General features: G+C 36.1%; 1 protein-coding gene across 9 annotated transcripts in view; it reads left to right on the forward strand.

The window, feature by feature from the left end:
- CPLANE1 (ciliogenesis and planar polarity effector complex subunit 1) overlaps nt 1-19981 on the forward strand; it is a 141652-nt gene that overhangs the window by 11949 nt on the left and 109722 nt on the right. For 7 of the 9 annotated variants that reach the window (XR_012377604.1, XM_073890981.1, XM_073890985.1 and 4 more), the window contains exons 6-16: nt 3068-3174; nt 4826-4982; nt 5391-5494; nt 7090-7272; nt 9823-10072; nt 10246-10401; nt 10573-11342; nt 12083-12291; nt 12700-12780; nt 15820-15984; nt 18958-19131. Coding sequence is in view for 8 of the 9 variants with exons in the window: in XM_073890981.1 (XP_073747082.1) it covers nt 3068-3174; nt 4826-4982; nt 5391-5494; nt 7090-7272; nt 9823-10072; nt 10246-10401; nt 10573-11342; nt 12083-12291; nt 12700-12780; nt 15820-15984; nt 18958-19131 (2356 nt within the window). In the remaining variant the exon portion in view is untranslated. Of the gene's footprint in view, nt 1-3067; nt 3175-4825; nt 4983-5390; nt 5495-7089; nt 7273-7482; nt 9452-9822; nt 10073-10245; nt 10402-10572; nt 11343-12082; nt 12292-12699; nt 12781-15819; nt 15985-18957; nt 19132-19981 lie in introns of those variants that run through there. The other 2 variants (XM_073890988.1, XM_073890989.1) reach the window with 2 other exon arrangements.

Raw genomic sequence — 19981 nt, forward strand, 5'->3', positions numbered from 1 at the left:
AGTCATAGGATACGAGATGAATATATAGAAGTCTCTTGCATTTCTCTACAGTAGTAATGATGTAGCAGAAAGAGAAATTAGGAGAACAATTTCATTTATAATTGCACCAAAAAGAATAAAATACCTAGGAATAAACTTAACCAAGGAGGTGAAAGATCTGTACTCCAAAAAGTGTAAAACACTGATTAAAGAAATTGAAGATAACACAAACAAATGGAAAGATATTCCATGCTCATGGATTGGAAGAATGAGTATTGTTAAAATGTCCATACTGCCCAAAGTAGTCTACAGATTTAATGCAATTCCTATCAAAATACCAACATTTTTCAAGGAGCTAGAACAAATAACCCCACAATTTGTATAGAACCACAAAAGACAGTCAAAGTGATCTTGGAAAAGAAGAACAAAGCTGGAGGTAATCAAAACAGTATGGTACTGGCACAAAAATAGACACAGCTCAAGGAACAGAATAGAGAATCCAGAAATAATCCCATGTATACATGGTCAATTAGTCTATGAGGAAGGAGGTAAGAATATATAGTGGGGAAAAGACAGTTTCTTCAACAAATGGTGTTGAGAAAACTGGACCATTTTCTTACACCACAAAAAAATAAACTCAAAATGGATTAAAGACCTAAATGTGAGACCTGAAACGATAAAATTCTTAGAAGAAAGCATAGGCAGTAATTTCTTTGACAACAGCTTTGGAAACATTTTCCTAGATACATCTCCTCTGGCAAAGGAAACAAAAGCAGAGTTAAAACTATTGGGAGTACACAAAATAAAAAGCTTTTGCACAGGGAAGGAGGAAGCCGTCAACAAAACAAAAAGGTAATTTGTTGAACTGGAGAAAATATTTGCAAATATTTCTGTTAAGGAGTTAATATCCAAAGTATACAAAGAACTGGGGCACCTGGGTGGCTCAGATGGTTAAGCGTCTGCCTTCGGCTCAGGTCATGATCCCAGAGTCCTGGGATCGAGCCCCACATCGGGCTTCTGGCTCAGCAGGGAGCCTGCTTCTCCCTCTGCCTCTCTCCCTGATCATGCTCTCTCTGTCTCTCTTCTCTCTCTGTATCTCTGTGTCTCAAATGAATAAAAAAAAAAAAACGAAAGTATACAAAGAACTTACACAACTCAACACCAAAAACCCACAAATAATCCAATTAAAAAATGGGCAGAGGACTTGAATATACAGTTCTCTACAGAAGACATACAGATGGTCTCAGTTATATGAAAAGATGCTCAACATCACTAATCAGGGAAGTGCAAACCAAAACTACATTGAGATATATCACCTAACACCTGTCAGAATGACTAGTATCAAAAGGCAAGAAATAACACGTGTTTGACAAGGATGTGGAGAAAAGAACCCTTGTGCACTGTTGGGAATATAAATTGGTGCAGCCACTGTGGAAAACAGTATGGAGTTTCCTCAAAAAACTAAAAATAGAAATACCATATGATCCACTAATTCCACAACTGGATATTTACCCGAAGAAAACAAAAACTAATTCGAAAAGACATATGCACCTCTATATTTATTGCAGCATTATTTACAGTAGCCAAACTATGGAAGCACCCCAGTGTCCATCAATAGGTGAATGGATAAAGAAGATGTGGTATATCTATAAAATGGAATATTACTTAGTGATAAAAAAGAATGAGATCTTGCCATTTGTGATGACATAGATGGACCTAGAGGGTATAATGCCAAGTGAAATAAGTCAGAGGACAAATACCCATGACTTCACTTACATGTTGAATCTAAAAATCAAAAATGAACCACTACCACCACCACCACCAAAATAAACAGATTCTTGAATACAGAGAACAAACTAGTGGTTACCAGAGGTGGGTGAGGGATGGGTGAAATAGATAAAGAGTATTAAGAGCATAGTTATCTTGAGAAATGTGTAGAATTTTTGAAAAATTATATTGTACACTCAAAACTAATATAATACTGTTAATTATACTTAAATAAAAAAATGGTTTAAGTTAGAGCTTCCTTTTTCTTTCCCTAGTTTCACTTTCCCCTAGTTTTAAATTTTTATTTACTTCTATTTATTTTTTTGAGTATAGTTGGCACAGTGTTACATTAGTTACAGGTATACAACATGGCGATTCAACAACTCTTTATGTTATGCTGTGCTTATCACAAGTATAGTCACCATCTGTCACTATGCAAAACTATTACAGTACCATTGATTATATACTGTATGCTCTACCTTTTATTCCCATGACTTGTTACATAACTAGAAACCTGTACCCACCACTCCGCTTCACCCATTTTGCCCATCCCCCTCCCCCCTCCCCTCTGGCAACCAGCAGTTTGTTCCCTATTTATAGGACTGATTCTGTACTTTTCCTTAGTTTCAAAATATAACTAGTTTAATAATTGAAAAAGCTAGAATTGGTGATACTAAGTAAGATTTAATTTCCAAGAAAGAACCTATTCATTAGCTAAAAAACTTAAATAGCTGCATGCATTCTTTGTATGTATGGACCAACATTTCATTACCCAATCCACTATTGTTAGAAATCGCGTTTTGAAATTTTATTTTCCTCTACCTTCCTCTACCTCTAGGTAGTGCCCTAATTTAAATAATATGTAACTATTAAATAAGAGAAAAATACATAAGAATATATAAGAATCTTTCCAGTAATAGTCACAGTAAATGGCATTGTTTTCTTTTTTTTTTATTTTTTTTATTGTTATGTTAATCACCATATATTACATCATTAGTTTTTGGTGCAGTGTTCCATGATTCATTGTTTGTTCATAACACCCACTGCTCCATGCAGAACGTGCCCTCCTCAATACCCATCACCAGGCTAACCCATCCCCCTACCCCCCTCCCCGGCATTGTTTTCTTGGGGCATGCCTCTGGCTCAGAAATAAATTACTTACTCTTTTTTTTTTTTTTAACTATTCTTTAGCCTAACGTTAAGAATAAAAATACAAGCAGGATTTCCGTATTTTATTTTATTTATGATAAATATATGTTCTGTATATCTTGATTTATTTTCAGATGAATTATATACTAAAGTTTATTAAATTTATCTACAGTTATTTGGAGATTGCTGCTTGTGTTCGTTTACTTTTTATTCTGGAGAGTGTCTGAAGTTGACATTTCTAGCAATTCGGTGGCATGAAAATGTATTTACACCTATAAGGTAAAGTGAAGATTTCCTTCTTATTTTTTATCCCTTTTACAGCAATATTTTTACTCCTGTAAGAACATAATAAGATTAGTTAAATGAAATGTGAATTTGAACTTACAAGATTTTACAAAGCTGTTCTTCCCATACTTTATTTTGTTTTCATTTTAAATGTTTACTTTTTAAATTAAAAACCTTCCTAGGTTTTTCTTGTTTTTGTTTTGTTTCCTTTCTTGGAAATGAGAACATGTAAAAGGTGAGAAAGGTTGTGGTATAGAGATAGCTATTTTGAAAAATAATTCAATTGAATTTTAAAAGGGACATAATTTGAACTTAACTACTGTACCTTTTAAATGCTCAAGTACTTTTTAAATTAAAAAATAGTTTTATTGGGGTGCCTAGGTGGCTCAGTCAATGAAGCGTCTGCCTTCGGCTCAGGTCATGATACCAGGGTCCTAAGATTGAGCCCCACATTGGGCTCCCTGCTCAATGGGGAGTCTGCTTCTCCCTCTGCCCCTCCCCCTGCTTATGTGTTCTCTCTCTCAAATAAATACATTTTTTATTTTTTATTTATTTATTTTTTTAAAGATTTTATTTATTTATTTGAGAGAGAGAGAGAATGAGAGATAGAAAGCACTAGAAGGAAGAGGGTCAGAGGGAGAAGCAGACTCCCTGCTGAGCAGGAAGCCCGATGTGGGACTCGATCCTGGGACTCCAGGATCATGACCCGAGCCGAAGGCAGTCGCTTAACCAACTGAGCCACCCAGGCGCCCTAAATACATTTTTTAAAAAGTTAAAATAGTTTTATTTAGGGGTACCTGGCTTTGTTTAGGGGTACCTGGCTGACTCATTCAGAAGAGCATGCCACTCTTGATCTTGGGGTTGTGAGTTTGAGCCCACTTTGGGGGTAGGGATTACTTAAATAAATAAATTAAAATAAACAGTTTTATTTATTCTAAAAAACCCAGTAATATACAGAGTGCATTAAAAGCATAAAATGCCTGAGTAGGATTTAGTAAAATAGTGTGATTTTTTTTTTGCTTATTTTCTTAATTTTCATATGCTAACAGTACTTTATTAAAATATAATTTATATAAAGTAAAATGAAAAAAATCTTAAGTGTATAATGAGGTGGATTTTGATAAATATATGTTTGTATAACCATGCTCATATCAAATATAGGACATTGCCACTACTTTATTTTATTTTATTTTTTATTTTTCTGTATGGAAGCTTCACGCCCAGCATGGAGCCCAACATGTGGCTTGAACTTAAAACCCAAGAGTCGCAGGGTCTACCACCTGAGCCAGAGAGGCACCCCAGAACATTGCCACTATTTTAAAAATCCTTTCTTTTCTACCTATTTAATTCCTGTAAAAATGTTTATAATAATGTAGAAATCTGTGTCACCTGAACCTTTCGTCAAAGCAGATGTATTTGGGGTTGACATGGAACATGCCATTACTAACAAAATGCTGATATTGAACTTGTTTAACTGGCAACTGCTCTTTTGTGCCTTGGATGAAACTTCTGAACAGTTGCTAAAATGCCCCCTAATATTTGTGCACATATAGGAATTTAGTTGGACTCTTAAGTTTTTTGTGATGAACTATTAATTTAAAAGTTACCATATTTCCTATTTTCAATTATTTCATTACTTTCTTAGATCATTGCCATACCATGTTCATTGGGCACAACAAAACTGCATTCTGTGCAGTCTGGTTCCTAAATGTGAATCAGTAAAGTCAAGAGGAGCTCTACTTTCTGCCTTTTCAAGAGATGGTGTTACCCTGGCAGTAACTCTTAATCAGAAAGACCCAAAGGTCAGTAAATGTAATCTGTCTTGGAAGTAACCCATAAGAGTTTAGTCCAGTTTGGAGTTCTTTGTTTTTTAATACTACTTTATGTTTTTTAAATTGGTGTTTTCTGATCCAATTTAATGTTGTAGTTTGGTAAAGTTATTTAAACTAGCTGCTGTAATTTCAAAACTTGGCCTTCAGAAGTGAAAAGAGGGTAGCATAAAGGAACAAAAAAGGGCAAAGTGGTAACTGATGGCCTTAAAATATAGTATAAAAGAGCGTGGAGTTTTAGTTTTCAGTATTGTTTTGCCAGTTGGGAAAGACTTCCAGGATAGTTTATTGATATAATAATAGTCTCTAGGTCTCTAGAATTAAAAGTAATGATTAAAATAAAATAATTCAATGGTTTTGTTGTCTTTTTTTTCTTTTTAGGCAACTCAGGTATTGTTTATAAACACACTGAATTTTGTTACTCTCTGTGGTAGCCTGAGAGGATGTAGTAACAAGAATCCTGTGGTCCCAGCTACACTTACTAGGTAAGAACACTTGTGTTTCTACATACTGTTTTTATTTTCCAATGGTTTAATAAGTTTAAGGCTCCGATAATTCAAAAGGTATCTAAATAGGTATTTAGATAGATAATGCAATTTCCTTTCAGCATTTGTGCTTGATAGATTCTAAAATTGCTTTATGTAAGGAAAATCCTACTTTAAGAAAGAGTCTTGGTAGGGTGGAAGATACATGAACATATTTTCTTTTCTTTTTTATTTTTTCCTGTGTTGTCTCAGGAGGAGTGGGGTCACAACCGGGTAGGGAACTATTGAGCTTAATTAGAGACCAAAATGAAAATAACCTGGATTGGGAAAACCATTATATACTCAGGGAGACTGTGGTGTTAGCTTTTTAAACAAAGTTGGCACTGCATGTAGGTTAATAGCAACATAAGTAATGATTTTTGGATGGCACATGAGCCACTACCAGATTTCCTCTTGGACTTCTTAATTTCCTTTTCTGAACACTTTTCTGTGCTGTTCTCTGAATTTCCAAAGTTTTCAGGTCTGTCTAGCCTTGCCTCTTCATTTTCTTTCCCTCTCCAAAGGTTCCTTTCTAAAGGTATTATTCATTCTTACACCTGAAATTTTTTTTTTTAAAGATTTTATTTATTTATTTGACAGAGAGAGACACAGTGAGAGAGGGAACACAAGCAGGGGGAGTGGGAGAGGGAGAAGCAGGCTTCCCGCCGAGCAGGGAGCCTGATGTGGGGCTCGATCCCAGGACCCTGGGATCATGACCTGAGCCGAAGGCAGATGCTTAACGACTGAGCCACCCAGGTGCCCCTTAACACCTGGATTTAATACAGCATCATGTCTCAACTATACTTCAATAAAATAAATAAAAGTATTACTGGTCGCAGTGCGGTGGTCTGCTTGACTTAGAGTGTCTGTCATAATTTACATGAAGAGCTACTTTTTGTCTCCATGAAAGATTAATATTACCAGATAGTTAAGGAATAGTAAGGATGGCTTTGGGAGGAGGAAGTCTGCTGCTGCATGGAACTCTGGCAAACTGCAGAGACGACAGGCAGGGTATTGACCTTTAAATCTATCAGTGGATTTTAGTTGTAGACACCAATATGATTAAAGTTGTTCTAATTTGGGGTGCCTGGGTGGCTCAGTCGGTTAAGTGGCTGCCTTCGGCTCAGGGATCAAACCCCGCATCGGGCTCCCTGCTCATCGGAAAGCCTGCTTCTCCCTCTCTCCCTCTGCCTGCCACTCTGCCTACTTGTGCTCTCTTTCTCTCTGTCAAATAAATAAATAAAATCTTAAAAAAAGTTCTAATTAAAATGTGAGTGACTGAAAAGCTTAACTCTTTTAGGGAGTATTTTCATCTTACTTGCTTATGTGTATGAATTTCTAATTGCTATGTTGTATGGAGTACATATTTATGAGCAAACATCTTTGTTTCTTACCTTTTTTCTGGGAAGTAAAATACACAAAAATGTATGTGGCAGTTGCCTACTATTCATTCTTTTTCCCTTATTTTTGAAATGTTTCACCCTTGCTTGGCCATTTTAAATTGTGAAACACATTGTAGAGAGTCCTTTCTAAACATACTGTCTTGCTTTTTCTAGGTCCTACTGGGTAGGTGATATCAGCTGGACTCATGATAGTCTTTTTCTGGCTTGTATGTTAAAACGTGGCTCCCTGGTTTTATTGACCTGTCAAGGTGAATTGGTAACGTTAATTACATTTGGCTGCTCCATAGAATTTGGGCCAGCAGAATTTATTCCTTTTCACCCACTAATAACATATAGGTGAGACATTTGAATTGTTTTAATTTGTTTACAGGTTTTCTTCTTTGGTATTACTTTACTATGTATTTTTTTAAGTAATTTTATCTTTCAAATTGTCTTATTCCTTCTTTGAGTCTGTCATCTCAATATCTGTTTCTTATATATAGTTTTCTTCTATTTCTTTTTGTTGCTTAATCCTGGTGAAAATTTGACATTGTGACTATGTAAGTATAAGTTATTTAAATATTCAATAACACAAACATATATCTTCTTTTATGTAAAAGTTCAAAGAAGTATGCTATGTCTTTTATTGTTTTAAAAGAAGGGCACTTACATAAATTAGTAACTCAAACTTAACTTGGCACATGGATTTATCTTTTTTTTCCCCAAAGGGAAAAAAGGAAAAAGTTGTGGGAAATGGATAGAAGACTTTAGAATTTGCCATATTTTAATTTTTAATTGTGGGTTGGGGTAGCAGTTTGGCTTTTGGAGTCAGACTAAAATTCAGATCTTGGTTCTTTTACTTATTAGTTGTGTGACTTTGGGTAAGTTATACTTTAAGCCTCTGTTTCTTTTACTGTGAAATGAAGATGACTCTGTCTCTTAGGGTTGAGGGAATGAAGTGAAATAATAAATAGTAACAAATTGCTTAGCACACTTCTGACGTAAAGTAAGTGCTCAGTAAATATTTGTTGTTATTTATGCTGATATTAGATATGACCTGACATACATACACAGGTATTTACAATACAGAAATACTGGAAAAGTCCTTTGAAATTAATCCATTGCCTCCCAGAAAGGAAATTGAGGAGAGGTGTGTCCTTGATTATATTTAGAAAAAAGGATGCCTAATTTTTAGTATTAGAAAATCCTAATTGAGAAGTTTGTCACTTCCTGCAGTGAAAGTATTTTTTCCTTATTTTTTTATGGTCTAATTCATAATTGACTTGAATTTCCTCATAGTCTTTAAAATTAATTTAGGACCTTTTAAAATGGATTACTTTTGGGGCACCTGGGTGGCTCAGCTGTCTGCCTTCTGCTCAGGTCATGATCCCAGGGTCCTGGGATCGAGTCCCACATCAGCCTCTCTGCTCGGTGGGAAGTCTGCTTCTCCCTCTCCCACTCCCCCTGCTTGTGTTCCCTCTCTCGCTGTCTCTCTCTCTGTCAAATAAATAAGATCTTAAAAAAATGTAAAAAATTAAATGGATTACTTTTTCTGATTACAAAAGTAATACATATTTATTATTTAAAAAAACTAAAAAATCAAGTGCTATAAAAATAAATAGTATAGAAAGTGAAACACTCTTGTAATCCTATTCCTCCAAAATAGCAATTAACATTTTAGTGTGTTGTCCTACAAATTAAAAAATATATATGGTATTTATAATAATAACAATATTAGTTTCTTTTTTTTTAAAGATTTTTATTTATTTATTGAGAGAGAGAATGGTAGAGAGAGAGCATGAGAGGGAAGAAGGTCAGAGGGAGAGGCAGACTCCCCGCTGAGCAGGGAGCCCGATGTGGGACTCGATCCCGGGACTCCAGGATCATGACCTGAGCCGAAGGCAGTCGCTTAACCAACTGAGCCACCCAGGCACCCATTAGTTTCTTTTTTAAAACAAAAGAAGTTCTATGATATATGCTGTTTACTATTTTGCTTTTTTGATTAAACTGTTTATATTATACATATTTCCATGAAGTAATTTTTTAATGTTCTATAGATTCCTTGTGGTGTGTACATTCTATAATTAACCATTCTCCTGTTGTTGACCATTTGGTGTAGTTTCCTAACCAGAAAGAGATTATAATATATTTTTGATTATTCTCTTTATAAAGCCCCAAAGTTAATAAGCAGTGATATTAAGTAATCATAATCAGGTATACCACCGTAACAGTAAATATGTACATTTATGTAGAAGCTTAGTCAAATTTAATCTTAAACTGATAAAATTTTCCTTACTACCATCTTTTCCAAATGTCTTTCCTAGTTTTCTTTCTTTCTCCTCCTCCTTTTTTTTTTTTAAGAGGGAGGAGCAGAGGGAGAGGGAAAGAGAATCTTAAGCAGACTCCATGCCCAGTGCGGAGCTCGACTCAGAGCTCAGTCCCACAACACTGAGATCATGACCTGAGCTGAAACCAAGAGTTGGACACTCAACCAGCTGAGCCACACAGGCCACCCCTTCTTTCTCCTCAATAACAAGTACTTTCATAGCTCATAATTATATTCTTATAAGTATATTTAAATATATGTTAAGGAAGGTTAACTATTTAACTCTTTAATAGTAAAAATGAACTGACTTAATTCTTCTCTGAAATAGTTTGTATAAAACTAAATTAAAAACAAAATAGAGTAAATACCACAATTCAGGGAATATTTAAAAAACATATAAACCTACATATTATTTAATCATTTATGTTTTCCTTATAGATAATACAGTTTAATGTTAGTGTGTTTAACTGGCCTTTTTATCATTTCTGTAGCTTTTAATTGTTTTTTTCTTTGGAATAATATGATTGTTTCCTTTAAGATTTTTCTCTTACTAATTGTTTAATTTTGTGTTTGTTTGCTAGACCTCAGCAGTTTACATTTCAAGATTCAAATAATTCTGTAGATTCATCAGCTTCTGATAGTGACCCTATGAGACAGAGATTTTCTATAAAAGCACACTCACGGTTACCCTACCTCATTATTTCTGATGGGTACATGGTCACAACCCTCCGATTTGTTGATAACCTGTCTCCATCAGTGCTCATGAGATCCCTTCTACTTGATTCAACCCAGAGGCTTGAGAAAACATACCAAAGTATGATACTGTCTAAGGTATAGTGCTTTTTGGTATCATTGGTAAAAGTTGGCTTCTTAGTTTTCTCAGATTTAAAACCATACTGACAGTAATATCCTTGGATTATATACGGTTGTCTGTAGAATTTTTAACTGCTTATGATAGAATTACAGAGAAAATTTTACTCTTGGAAATCTTTTATCTTCTACAGCCAAAAGGCAAAGGGCTGAACTTGAGATCACTGGATTCCCTGAGATGTAGCCTGTTAAAACACCAAGGAACTCAAAGTTTAGCTGATTCTGCTGTCCCCAGATTCTTACAGGCAGAAGAAACAATGAAGTTAAATGAAAAAACAACAGATTTCCAGGTACTTAGTAGCAGTTTTTTTTATTTATTTGAACAGTTACATATTGACTTTATTTCAAGAAACATATTTTGTTTTTCTCTTGTTAAGGGGGAGAAATTTGAGAACACCAGTGATTTTTACTTACAAGGTATTAAATAACATTAAGTATAATTCTTTTCACTCATGTTTTAGGATTTTGAAGCAGAAGAAACTAATGAAGGCAAATACTTTCCAGACAACTTATTCTCACTTTGGAACCAAAAAAGTGATCCACTGTTCAGTAGTGTCAAGGAGGGAAGATTGGAATTTGCGTCTATGTTTGATACAATACATGCAAAGGATAATATCAAGGAGACAGATAAAACCATTACAGAACTGCATTCTGTCCAGAAAAATCTCCTTGCAGCATGGGCTATCGGAATTTCAAAAAATGTGACAGAAAAAAATGTAATGTTAAATTACACAGTTGTTTGTATCACTCATTTTTTCTACATTCTTCAATTTATAAAATATCCTTTCCCCAAACTAGATCCTTTTTTAAGCAAGAGCACAAGACAAAATGCATGGGTATTTTGTATCTTTCAACTTTTTCATCAGTGTTTATCAATGCAGTATTGGGATATGAGATACAAACAAGATGTGGGACATTTGGTAAAGCTGACCTCAAATACTATAAAGCTTTTGCTGACTCAGCAACAACAGGGTCAGTTATTTTCAGAGAAGCTTTTGGCTTGTTTTCATTTACTTAAAATGGTAGCTGATAATTTAAATGGCATATACATTCTTCAACCTGAAGTTATTTCAGCATCTATTGATGGAAGTAGAATAGCAGATCAAGACAAATTGGTGGTACCCATTTTTCAAATGTTTCAAGATAGTGATTCTCAGGAAAACTGGTCTTGGGACTCATCTTTCAAGATTCATCCTCCAGCAGTAAATGTTGCTCAGCGACCAGGACACAGGTATATTTACTTTATATCAGGATACCATCAACATTATAGATGTTTTCCTTTTTGAAAAATTGAGATATAATTCCCATACTATAAAATTCACCATTTTAAAGTATGAAATTCAGTGATTTTTAACATAGTCATAAGGTTGTAGAATTATTAGCATATTTCCAGAATGCTTTTTGTTTTTTAAGATTTTATTCATTTATTCGAGGGGGAGGAAAGGGGAAAGAATCCCAAGCAGACTCCTCGCTGAGCCTGATGCAGGGCTTGATCCTATGACCCGGAGACCATGACCTGAGCAGAAACCAAAAGTTGGATATCCAACTGACTGAGCCACTCAGGTGCCCCTCCAGAATGTTTTTATAATCCCAAAAAGAAACCCTGTATCCATTACCAGTCAGCATTAATAGATTTTTATATTAATTTTTTAAATATTTTAGGATTTGTGCCAAATTTTATTCAACACACATATTTTATTAGCCTTGGGCAGCCATGATACATGCTGAAGTATTGAATGATTTTGGTTTAGGTGAGCACTACAGAAAAATAACCATGAAGATTTAAAAAATGTATTAATGCATTTTTTGATCAGTGGACTTTGTGCTATATTTAATTCTGATCAGTTTGCATATATATTATTTTATCAATGAAGAATGCAGGCAAAAATAATAAGGCTGAGTAGGAGGCTGTACTCCTTTTTATTCCTGGTCTGAAATTTGGCTTTGATGATCACTTAATTTTGTGTGCAGATTGATCGTTCTCTGGAGAGTGTTGTACAAAAAAACCGTATGGTATCAAACACAATTAAGTCGAAGACTTCCTGAAGGTGACAGACAGTTAACTGAAAAAATGACACAGGAAGCATCTACTGTCAAGGCTCTGTTATGTCATATACAGGCTAACCTACAGACTGCTGGAGTTCACTTGAACCAAGCCTTAGAACTTAAATCTATCAATGGTCAGTAGTTTATAAACATTTTCTAACTGTGAATAAGCAATATAGTTAACTGGGCTTTGATATTTATTTATTGATGTATTTATGTATTTATTTATTTATTTATTTGACAGACAGTGAAAGAGGGAACACAAGCAGGGGGAGTGGGAAAGGGAGAAGCAGGCTTCCTGCCGAGCAGGGAGCCCCATGCGGGGCTCGATCCCAGGACCCTGAGACCATGATCTGAGCCGAAGGCCGTCGCCCAACCAACTGAGCCACCCAGGAGCCCCTGGGCTTTGATTTTTTTAATTGGTTGCAATTATTTGTTTTTCAAAATAGTTTCTGGCTCAGCTGTATCCAGTAAATTTTAAAATGAAGTAAATTTTTATAATATCATTAACCATGATTGATTGTTGGTTGAAAACTTTGTAGGTGAAGAGTGTTTCCTGTTAGGATCATATGAAAAATCTGTTCAACTGTGGAGGAAAGCTCTACAAGAATCTCAAGAGAAAGGTAGGAGAGTGTTAAAAAATAATATTTGCCATAATATTGGTAGGAATGTATTTTGGCATGCTGTAGAGCTTAAAAATAATTCCACATTTCTGAGTGCTCACAATTTCTTAATGCTCAAATAGAATACACCATTGTAGGCACCTTGACTATCAGAAATATTTAAAATTATTTTTACTCTTGGAATTTGTAGCACTAAGAATTTTTCCCATTATTTATAGATAAGGCTCCTTCTGTCCTTTTTTTGGTTAGTGATGGGAGTGACTGATTATTGATGGGGAAAAAATTAGATTTATATCCTAAATAAAATACTATTTTGTTTTGATGGCCATTTGGGGAAAAAATTAGATTTATATCCTAAATAAAATACTGTTTTGTTTTGTTGGCCATTTACCACCTTTTTACAGACTTAGAGAAATGTGGAGCTAAGGCTCTCTGCCATGAAGTAATTCGACTTTTAAGAATTTCCTGTGAGTTAGACTGATTGTTGGATTAAGTATGGGCTTCATGGAATTTTTGATGAGACTAAAGGAATGTAGATTCTAGAAACTGGTGATGGCTTTTATGGTATTGAGGGTTTGGCTAGGATGACAAGTTCTCAGCTAGTGACCTTGGAGCTAGCCATGACTATAACTACTACATGGTCAGGTTTGGCCAATTATTAAGCTTATTTTCTGACTGCTTTGCATATTTCACTCATTCCCCTATTTTAATCAGTATTTATCAAGGCCCTGCTATGTCCCTAGTACTGTATTAGGCACTAGGAATAACTGAAATAAATAACTTTACCCACAAGTTGCCCACGACGTGGAGGAGAGATTACATAAAAAACCAGTACTTTTCTCGTTATGTTGTTTGGTAGATGCTGGGGAAGCACAGAAGAGCACTTTGCGCAATCTGAGGCTGGAGTGTAAGCATTAGTCTGGGGAAAACCTGGAGGCGTTGACATTTAAAATTGAATATAAATTAGCGAGCTAAAATTGTGGTAATGGTTTAAAGAAGGAGGTAACATTATAAAAATAAAAAGGCGTGAGAAACCATGGCAACTTGGTAAACTGGAAGTTGTTTAATAGGATTAGATTATATGATATATGTATTCAGTATTAGGGGCAGGGTGCTGAGAGCTAAGTTGAGAGGTATGTAGGGAATAGATGATAAGGAACATACCGTATGCAATGCGAAGGGATTAAGATTTTATCCAAACGAGATTGGGATCAGTTAGATACTTTATGTAGGAAACAGAACTTTTCAAATGAATATAGGCCATTTGGAAAGATTCTTTTGGTACAGTGTGGAGGGTCATTTGTAGGAATGTGGTGTAGATATGTGGGTTTCACATGGAAGCAGGAAAATTAGTCTGTTGAGTAGGTCCTGAAAGCAATGTCAAGAGTACTGGAGAGCAGAGGTTACACTTGACAGACAATAGTTTTGATCAGTTGGAATTGTGACTGAGTAGATCTGGAGAAAGAAGTCTAATGTAGTTCTCACATTTGGGGATTATTCAACTGGATGAAGAAGTGTGGCATTCAAGGAGATGAGAAGTTCTCTTGGAGAAAAGTTTTCATAATGAATTCCATTATGGGGCTCCTGGGTGGCTCAGTTGGTTGAGAGACTGCCTTTGGCTCAGGTCATGATCCCAGGGTCCTGGGATTGAGTCCCATATCGGGCTTCCTGCTCAGCGGGGCGCCTGCTTCTCTTCCTCTGCCTGCCACTCTCCCTGCTTGTGCTTTTTCTCTCTCTCTCTGTCAAATAAATAAAATCTTAAAAAAAAAAATGAATTCCATTATGGACCTTTACATTTAATTTCATTTCCAACTGTATCCACTAGGAATGGCTTCTGATAATGGAGACTGAAAGTAATAATGGTTTCAACAAGAAAGAAGTTTATTTCTCTTTCTTACAAAAAGAGACCAGAAGTTGACAGTCTGGGGCTGTTTGGTGTTTCCGTGGTCTAATTAAGGACCTATGTCCTTTAGTTTTTCTACTCAGTCGTCCTTAGTGCATTGCTTCCAATCTTAAGGCCATTACATGAGCTAAAATGGGTACCGGAACTCCAACCATTGCATCCATATTCTAGACAGGAGAAAGGAAGGGAGGAGGAAGGGCAAGAAATGGTGCACCTCCAAGCTGAGTTACCTGCCTTTGAGCAGCTTTTCTGGAAGTTCTACGTAGTGTTATCTCTTGGTCCAGAACTCAGTCTTTTCTTCATGTGGCCACATCTAAGTGAGAAATTGTGATCTGGGTGCATTATTTATTTTTTTAAAGTTTTTTTTATTTTTAAGTAATCTCTACACCCAACGTGGGGCTTGAACCTACAACCCCGAGATTAAGTCTCATGTTCCGCTGACTGAGCCAGCCAGGTGCCCCTGGGTGCATTGTTAACCCCAAATAAAATTGGAATTCTTTTACTCAGGAAGAATGGATAAGGTATCAGTTCTAAACACCCATTAGATACTTGGACGCAGTGGTCAGGGGCTCCTATCTCATTGGATAGTGCTTCTCCTTTGGGAAGTCTCTTTGACTAACTGATCTATGTATGGTTTCTTGGGGTTTTCTTTTTTAGCATGTTTCCTTCTGTTTTATACCAGGTATACTTGAGATAGTTGTTGTTAATGGACTTTCGTGCTGAGATGCTAAGGATTTGCAGCTCTCTTGGGATAAAATCTTAGTCGTCCTAGGGCCTGATGAAAGATAATAAAATAGTTCAGAACTTAAAATGAGAAAGAACAAAGTATTGCTGACCTGTTTTAAGGAAAAAACCTTTTTATTGAAGTATAAAACAAATACAGAAAAATTCATATAACCTGAGTGTACAGCTTTCATAAACTGAACATTCCTGTCTACCTTGCACCCAGATTGAGAGCATTACCTTGCTGGGGTGCTTGACTGGCTCGGTTGGAAGAGCATGTGACTCTTGATTTTGGAGTTGTGAGTTTGAGCCCCACGTTCAGTATAGAGATTACTTAAATAAACTTAAAAAAAAAAAGGAACATTACCTTGCTAACATGTTTTTAATATAAGCTTAATTCTTTCTTGTTTAAGGAGGAAGAAGAACATGTTTTCTTCAGATACGCTATTATCTTTCTCTTTTATACTGCTACCTCTATAGCTATAACTTAAATGATGCTCAAGGATTATGTGATCACCTAGTAAGAGAAATTTTGAGGTTGTCCCATCTACCTGTAAAAGAAAATGAGGATTATTCAGGTATGTATTTTAACAGTCAGTATGTTTAATCTCATTAATTTGTATTCATAGGTTTAGATATGAAATTGCTTATACATAAAAGTTGGTTGCTCTGACTAAATTAGGGTAGAGTGAATTTTGATCTGTCAGCTTCTCAATAGCAAGGATCATGGGTTTTTTTTTTTTCTTTTTTTCTTTATTTATTTGAGAAAGAGCAAATGAGAGAGAGCCAGCACAAGCAGGGGGAGGGGCAGAGGGAGAAGGAGAAGCAGACTCCCCACTGAGCAGGGAGCCTGATGCGGGGCTCAGTCCCAGGACCCTGAGATCATGACCTGAGCCAAAAGCAGATGCTTAACCGACTGAGCCACCCAGGTGCCCTTGTTTTTTTTTTTTTTTTAAAGATTTTATTTATTTGACAGAGAGAGACACAGCGAGAGGGAACACAAGAAGGGGGAGTGGGAGAGAGAGAAGCAGGCTTCCCGTGGTGTGGGGAGCCCGATGTGGGGCTCGATCCCAGGACCTGAGCCGAAGGCAGACTCTTAACTGCCTGAGCCACTGAGGCGCCCCAAGGAAACTCATTTAGAGATTCGGTGCCCAGCGTTTTTAATTAGAGTCTGGTTGGTCATGTATACCCCCTCTGCCTAGCCCATACCAAAATTCTACTCTCAGAAGAAAAACAGGTGTTCAGCATAAACCACATTGTTTGTACAAACAGGTCCAGTAAGCCATTCTCATCAGTTAAGGTGGTGGAAATGCTTCCCAAATCCAAGTTCCCAGATGCCATCCAAGGACCAACATTATACGCAAGCATTTCAAGTAGTCAGGCCTGTTCTGTTATCTCTTTCCTGCACATTACCTTATTATATCATTGTATATAGTCATAATTTAATTTTTATTGCGTAAGGTTGCCATTATTAACATCATCAGGGTGCCACATACAGAATTACTGTTTCAAATTTTTTTACTTCTGAATTGATACAGTTTTACTCTGTGACTATCTTTTAGAATTAGGTTGCTCGCCATTTAAGGACCTTATTTTTGAGTTTCTAATAATGAGTTTTGTATGAGTAGAATTACTGGAAATCTTGCCTTTGTATAATTCGTACAGCAAGGTTAATGAGGAGAAAATTATTCATACCCATGTATTTTTAAGTTCAATGTGAAGAAATAGTATGGTTTTTCCAGAATTTAAATGACCAAATGAAGAATACTGCTTGAAGGCTAATAAGATTTTCTCAAGGGGCACCTGGGTCGCTCAGGTGTTAAGCGTCTGCCTTTGGCTCAGGTCATGATCCTGGGGTCCTGGGATCGAGCCCCGCATAGGATTCCCTGCTCCGCGGGAAGCCTGCTTCTCCCTCTCCCACTCCCCCTGCTTGTTTTCCTTCTCTCGCTATCTCTCTCTCTCAAATAAGTAAATAAAATCTTAAAAAAAATTTTTTTTCACAAGATTCCCTTTATTAAGAAAAGCTTAACAATAATCTTGAGTGCCTACTCTGTGAGAGGAAGAGTGTTACATGCTGAGGTATACAGTGACAAGATAGAAGTGGTTCATATGAATATAGAACTTAATATTGTGAATATGTATCAAGTGACTTCTGGGAAAGAAAAATATTTTGCTATTGTTGGGGCCATAAATTTTCTTTTTAATTAATTAACTAATTAATTAATTAGAGGGGAAGAATGGGAGAGAGAGAATCCCACGCAGGCTCCACACCCACCGCAAGCCCACTTGGGGCTCGATCTCACAGCCCTGAGACGGTAACCTGCGCGGAAATCAAGAGTCGGATGCTTAACTGACTGAACCACCCAGGTGCCCTGGGGCCATAAATTTCTAAAAAATTAATGTTAACTTTGTATTTATCTATATTTACTAGTTTAACTATTTTCAGATTTCTGAATGCCAGTTTATATTACTGAGTTTTGATTCTCAAATAGGGACGGCACATTTGCTCCTGCAGTTTATATATCAGAATCACCTCAGAAATCCTGATGTAATTCCCGCTCCCCCACCCATTTTCTCCCTTCACCCCACATTTTCCTTTTGTCCCTCCCTCCCCAAAGAATCTTACAATAGTGAGCCACTCTTACTAATGGGAGTATATCCTAATCGCCAGATGTAATGGTACAGAAAACAGCATTAAGGATTACTGTTCTATGGGCGCCTGGGTGGCTCAGTCGGTTAAGCGACTGCCTTCGGCTCAGGTCATGATCCTGGAGTCCCGGGATCGAGTCCCACATCGGGCTCCCTGCTCAGCGGGGAGTCTGCTTCTCCCTCTGACTCTCCCCCCTTTCATGCTCTCTCTATCTCTCTCATTCTCTCTCAAGTAAGTAATAAAATCTTAAAAAAAAAAAAATTACTGTTCTAGAGGCTCTTGGGTGGTTCAGTTGGTTAAGCGGCTGCCTTTGGCTCAGGTCATGATCCCAGGGTCCTGGGATCGAGCACTGAGCATTGGTTCCCTGCTCAGCAGGGGTGTCTACTTCTCCCTCTCCCTCTGCCCCTCTCTGTGCTTGTGCTCTCTCTCTCACTTACTCTCTCTCACATAAATAAATAAAATCTTAAAAAAAAAAAAAGAGTCACTGTTCTAGTGCTTTTCAGATTATTTTTATAGTAAACTCTGCCTCCTTTCATCAAAGAAAAAACGGAAAGGGAAGGAAAAGGGAAAATAATGAAATTTAAGCTTGCAAGTCCATCATGGCTGGATTGTGTTGTATTTATCCTTCTGTGTTTTAAAATAAAACTGGTAACTTGAAGTAAATAAAATCATCAGTATTCCTAAGTGCATGTGCTCATAATTGTGAGCTAACTATTTTTGTTTTATTGTCCTCAATAAGCATAGATACCTATTATAAATTAGCTCATACAGGTCGTGGGTGCTCATCTGAGAAAAAAATTTTAATTATAATTTTCTTCTTGCATAATGTTGGGAACTTAAATATTATTGCTTTTTGATAGTTTGATCAGAATCTCCTTTGGTCATTTGCTGTATTCCTTAGTTCCTGAGAAGTCTCACTGTGAGTTTGGAATGACTAGAAATGTTCGTCCTGAGGCGGCAGTGAGGGTTATCCAGTCCATGGCTCGTTTCATGGCCGCCTATTTCGCCAATCAGCTGCTTTACATTTTGCCACCTCACAATGTGAATGTTCTTCCTCCCCTTCATGTTAAAACAGGTAATACAGTAACCAGATAATTTTCTCACTGTTTTTTCCCATACTATTTAAAATCAACCTATATAGTGAACATTATTCTATAGAAATAATAGTGTTCTAGCTTAGTGTGTGATGCACAGATTCTCAGTGACTATAAATGAATAAAATCTGAGAAAGGTATTGCTTGGGTTTGTTTTTATTGAGTATGAATTTTTAATTACAAATTTTAGACAAATTGCTATTTTTATAAAGTTTCCATTTTTAAAGTAAAAGGACTGTCATTTATATAAAAATGGAAATTTAACAAATTTTGAGTATGCTAATTTAGAATTTAATTTTATTTGGATGATTTACTTTTATAATTTTCTTTGGATCATTTACTTTCCTCTATTTAATCATTTTATTAATGTCAAAATGTACCACAGATTAATGCATAGAGAACTGCTCTGCTCTTATGGAGAGAAACAATGTACACAGATTTCTGTGATGTTCATTTTATTTCACTAATTTTATTAAGTGTCTGCTGTGTGCCAAGCAGAGTTGTAGGTGCTAGAAATATATTAACTTGCACCATATGAGATTAATATTATGAAGATATTTGTAGTTCTTTTGTTTTGATGTATGAAACAAACTTATTCTGACTGCCATGAACAAAACAGATAAAATACCTGTTCTTTTATGGAGTTTAAATATAACATCTAATTAAATATACATCTAATTAATTAAATAACATCTAATAGCTTGAATCAGAAAATTAAATAAATGAATACATAAACAAGTGGTGATAATTGGCATGCAGAGAGTTGAAGTAGAGTAATGCATTGTGACTGAGTGGGTATTTCAGATGGTGAATTTGGGAAAGTACTGTCTG

Source organism: Callorhinus ursinus, unplaced genomic scaffold (assembly GCF_003265705.2).
Source record: "Callorhinus ursinus isolate GAN/ISIS: 27379988/994484 unplaced genomic scaffold, GSC_fseal_2.0 scaffold3, whole genome shotgun sequence".
NCBI lineage: Eukaryota > Metazoa > Chordata > Mammalia > Carnivora > Otariidae > Callorhinus > Callorhinus ursinus.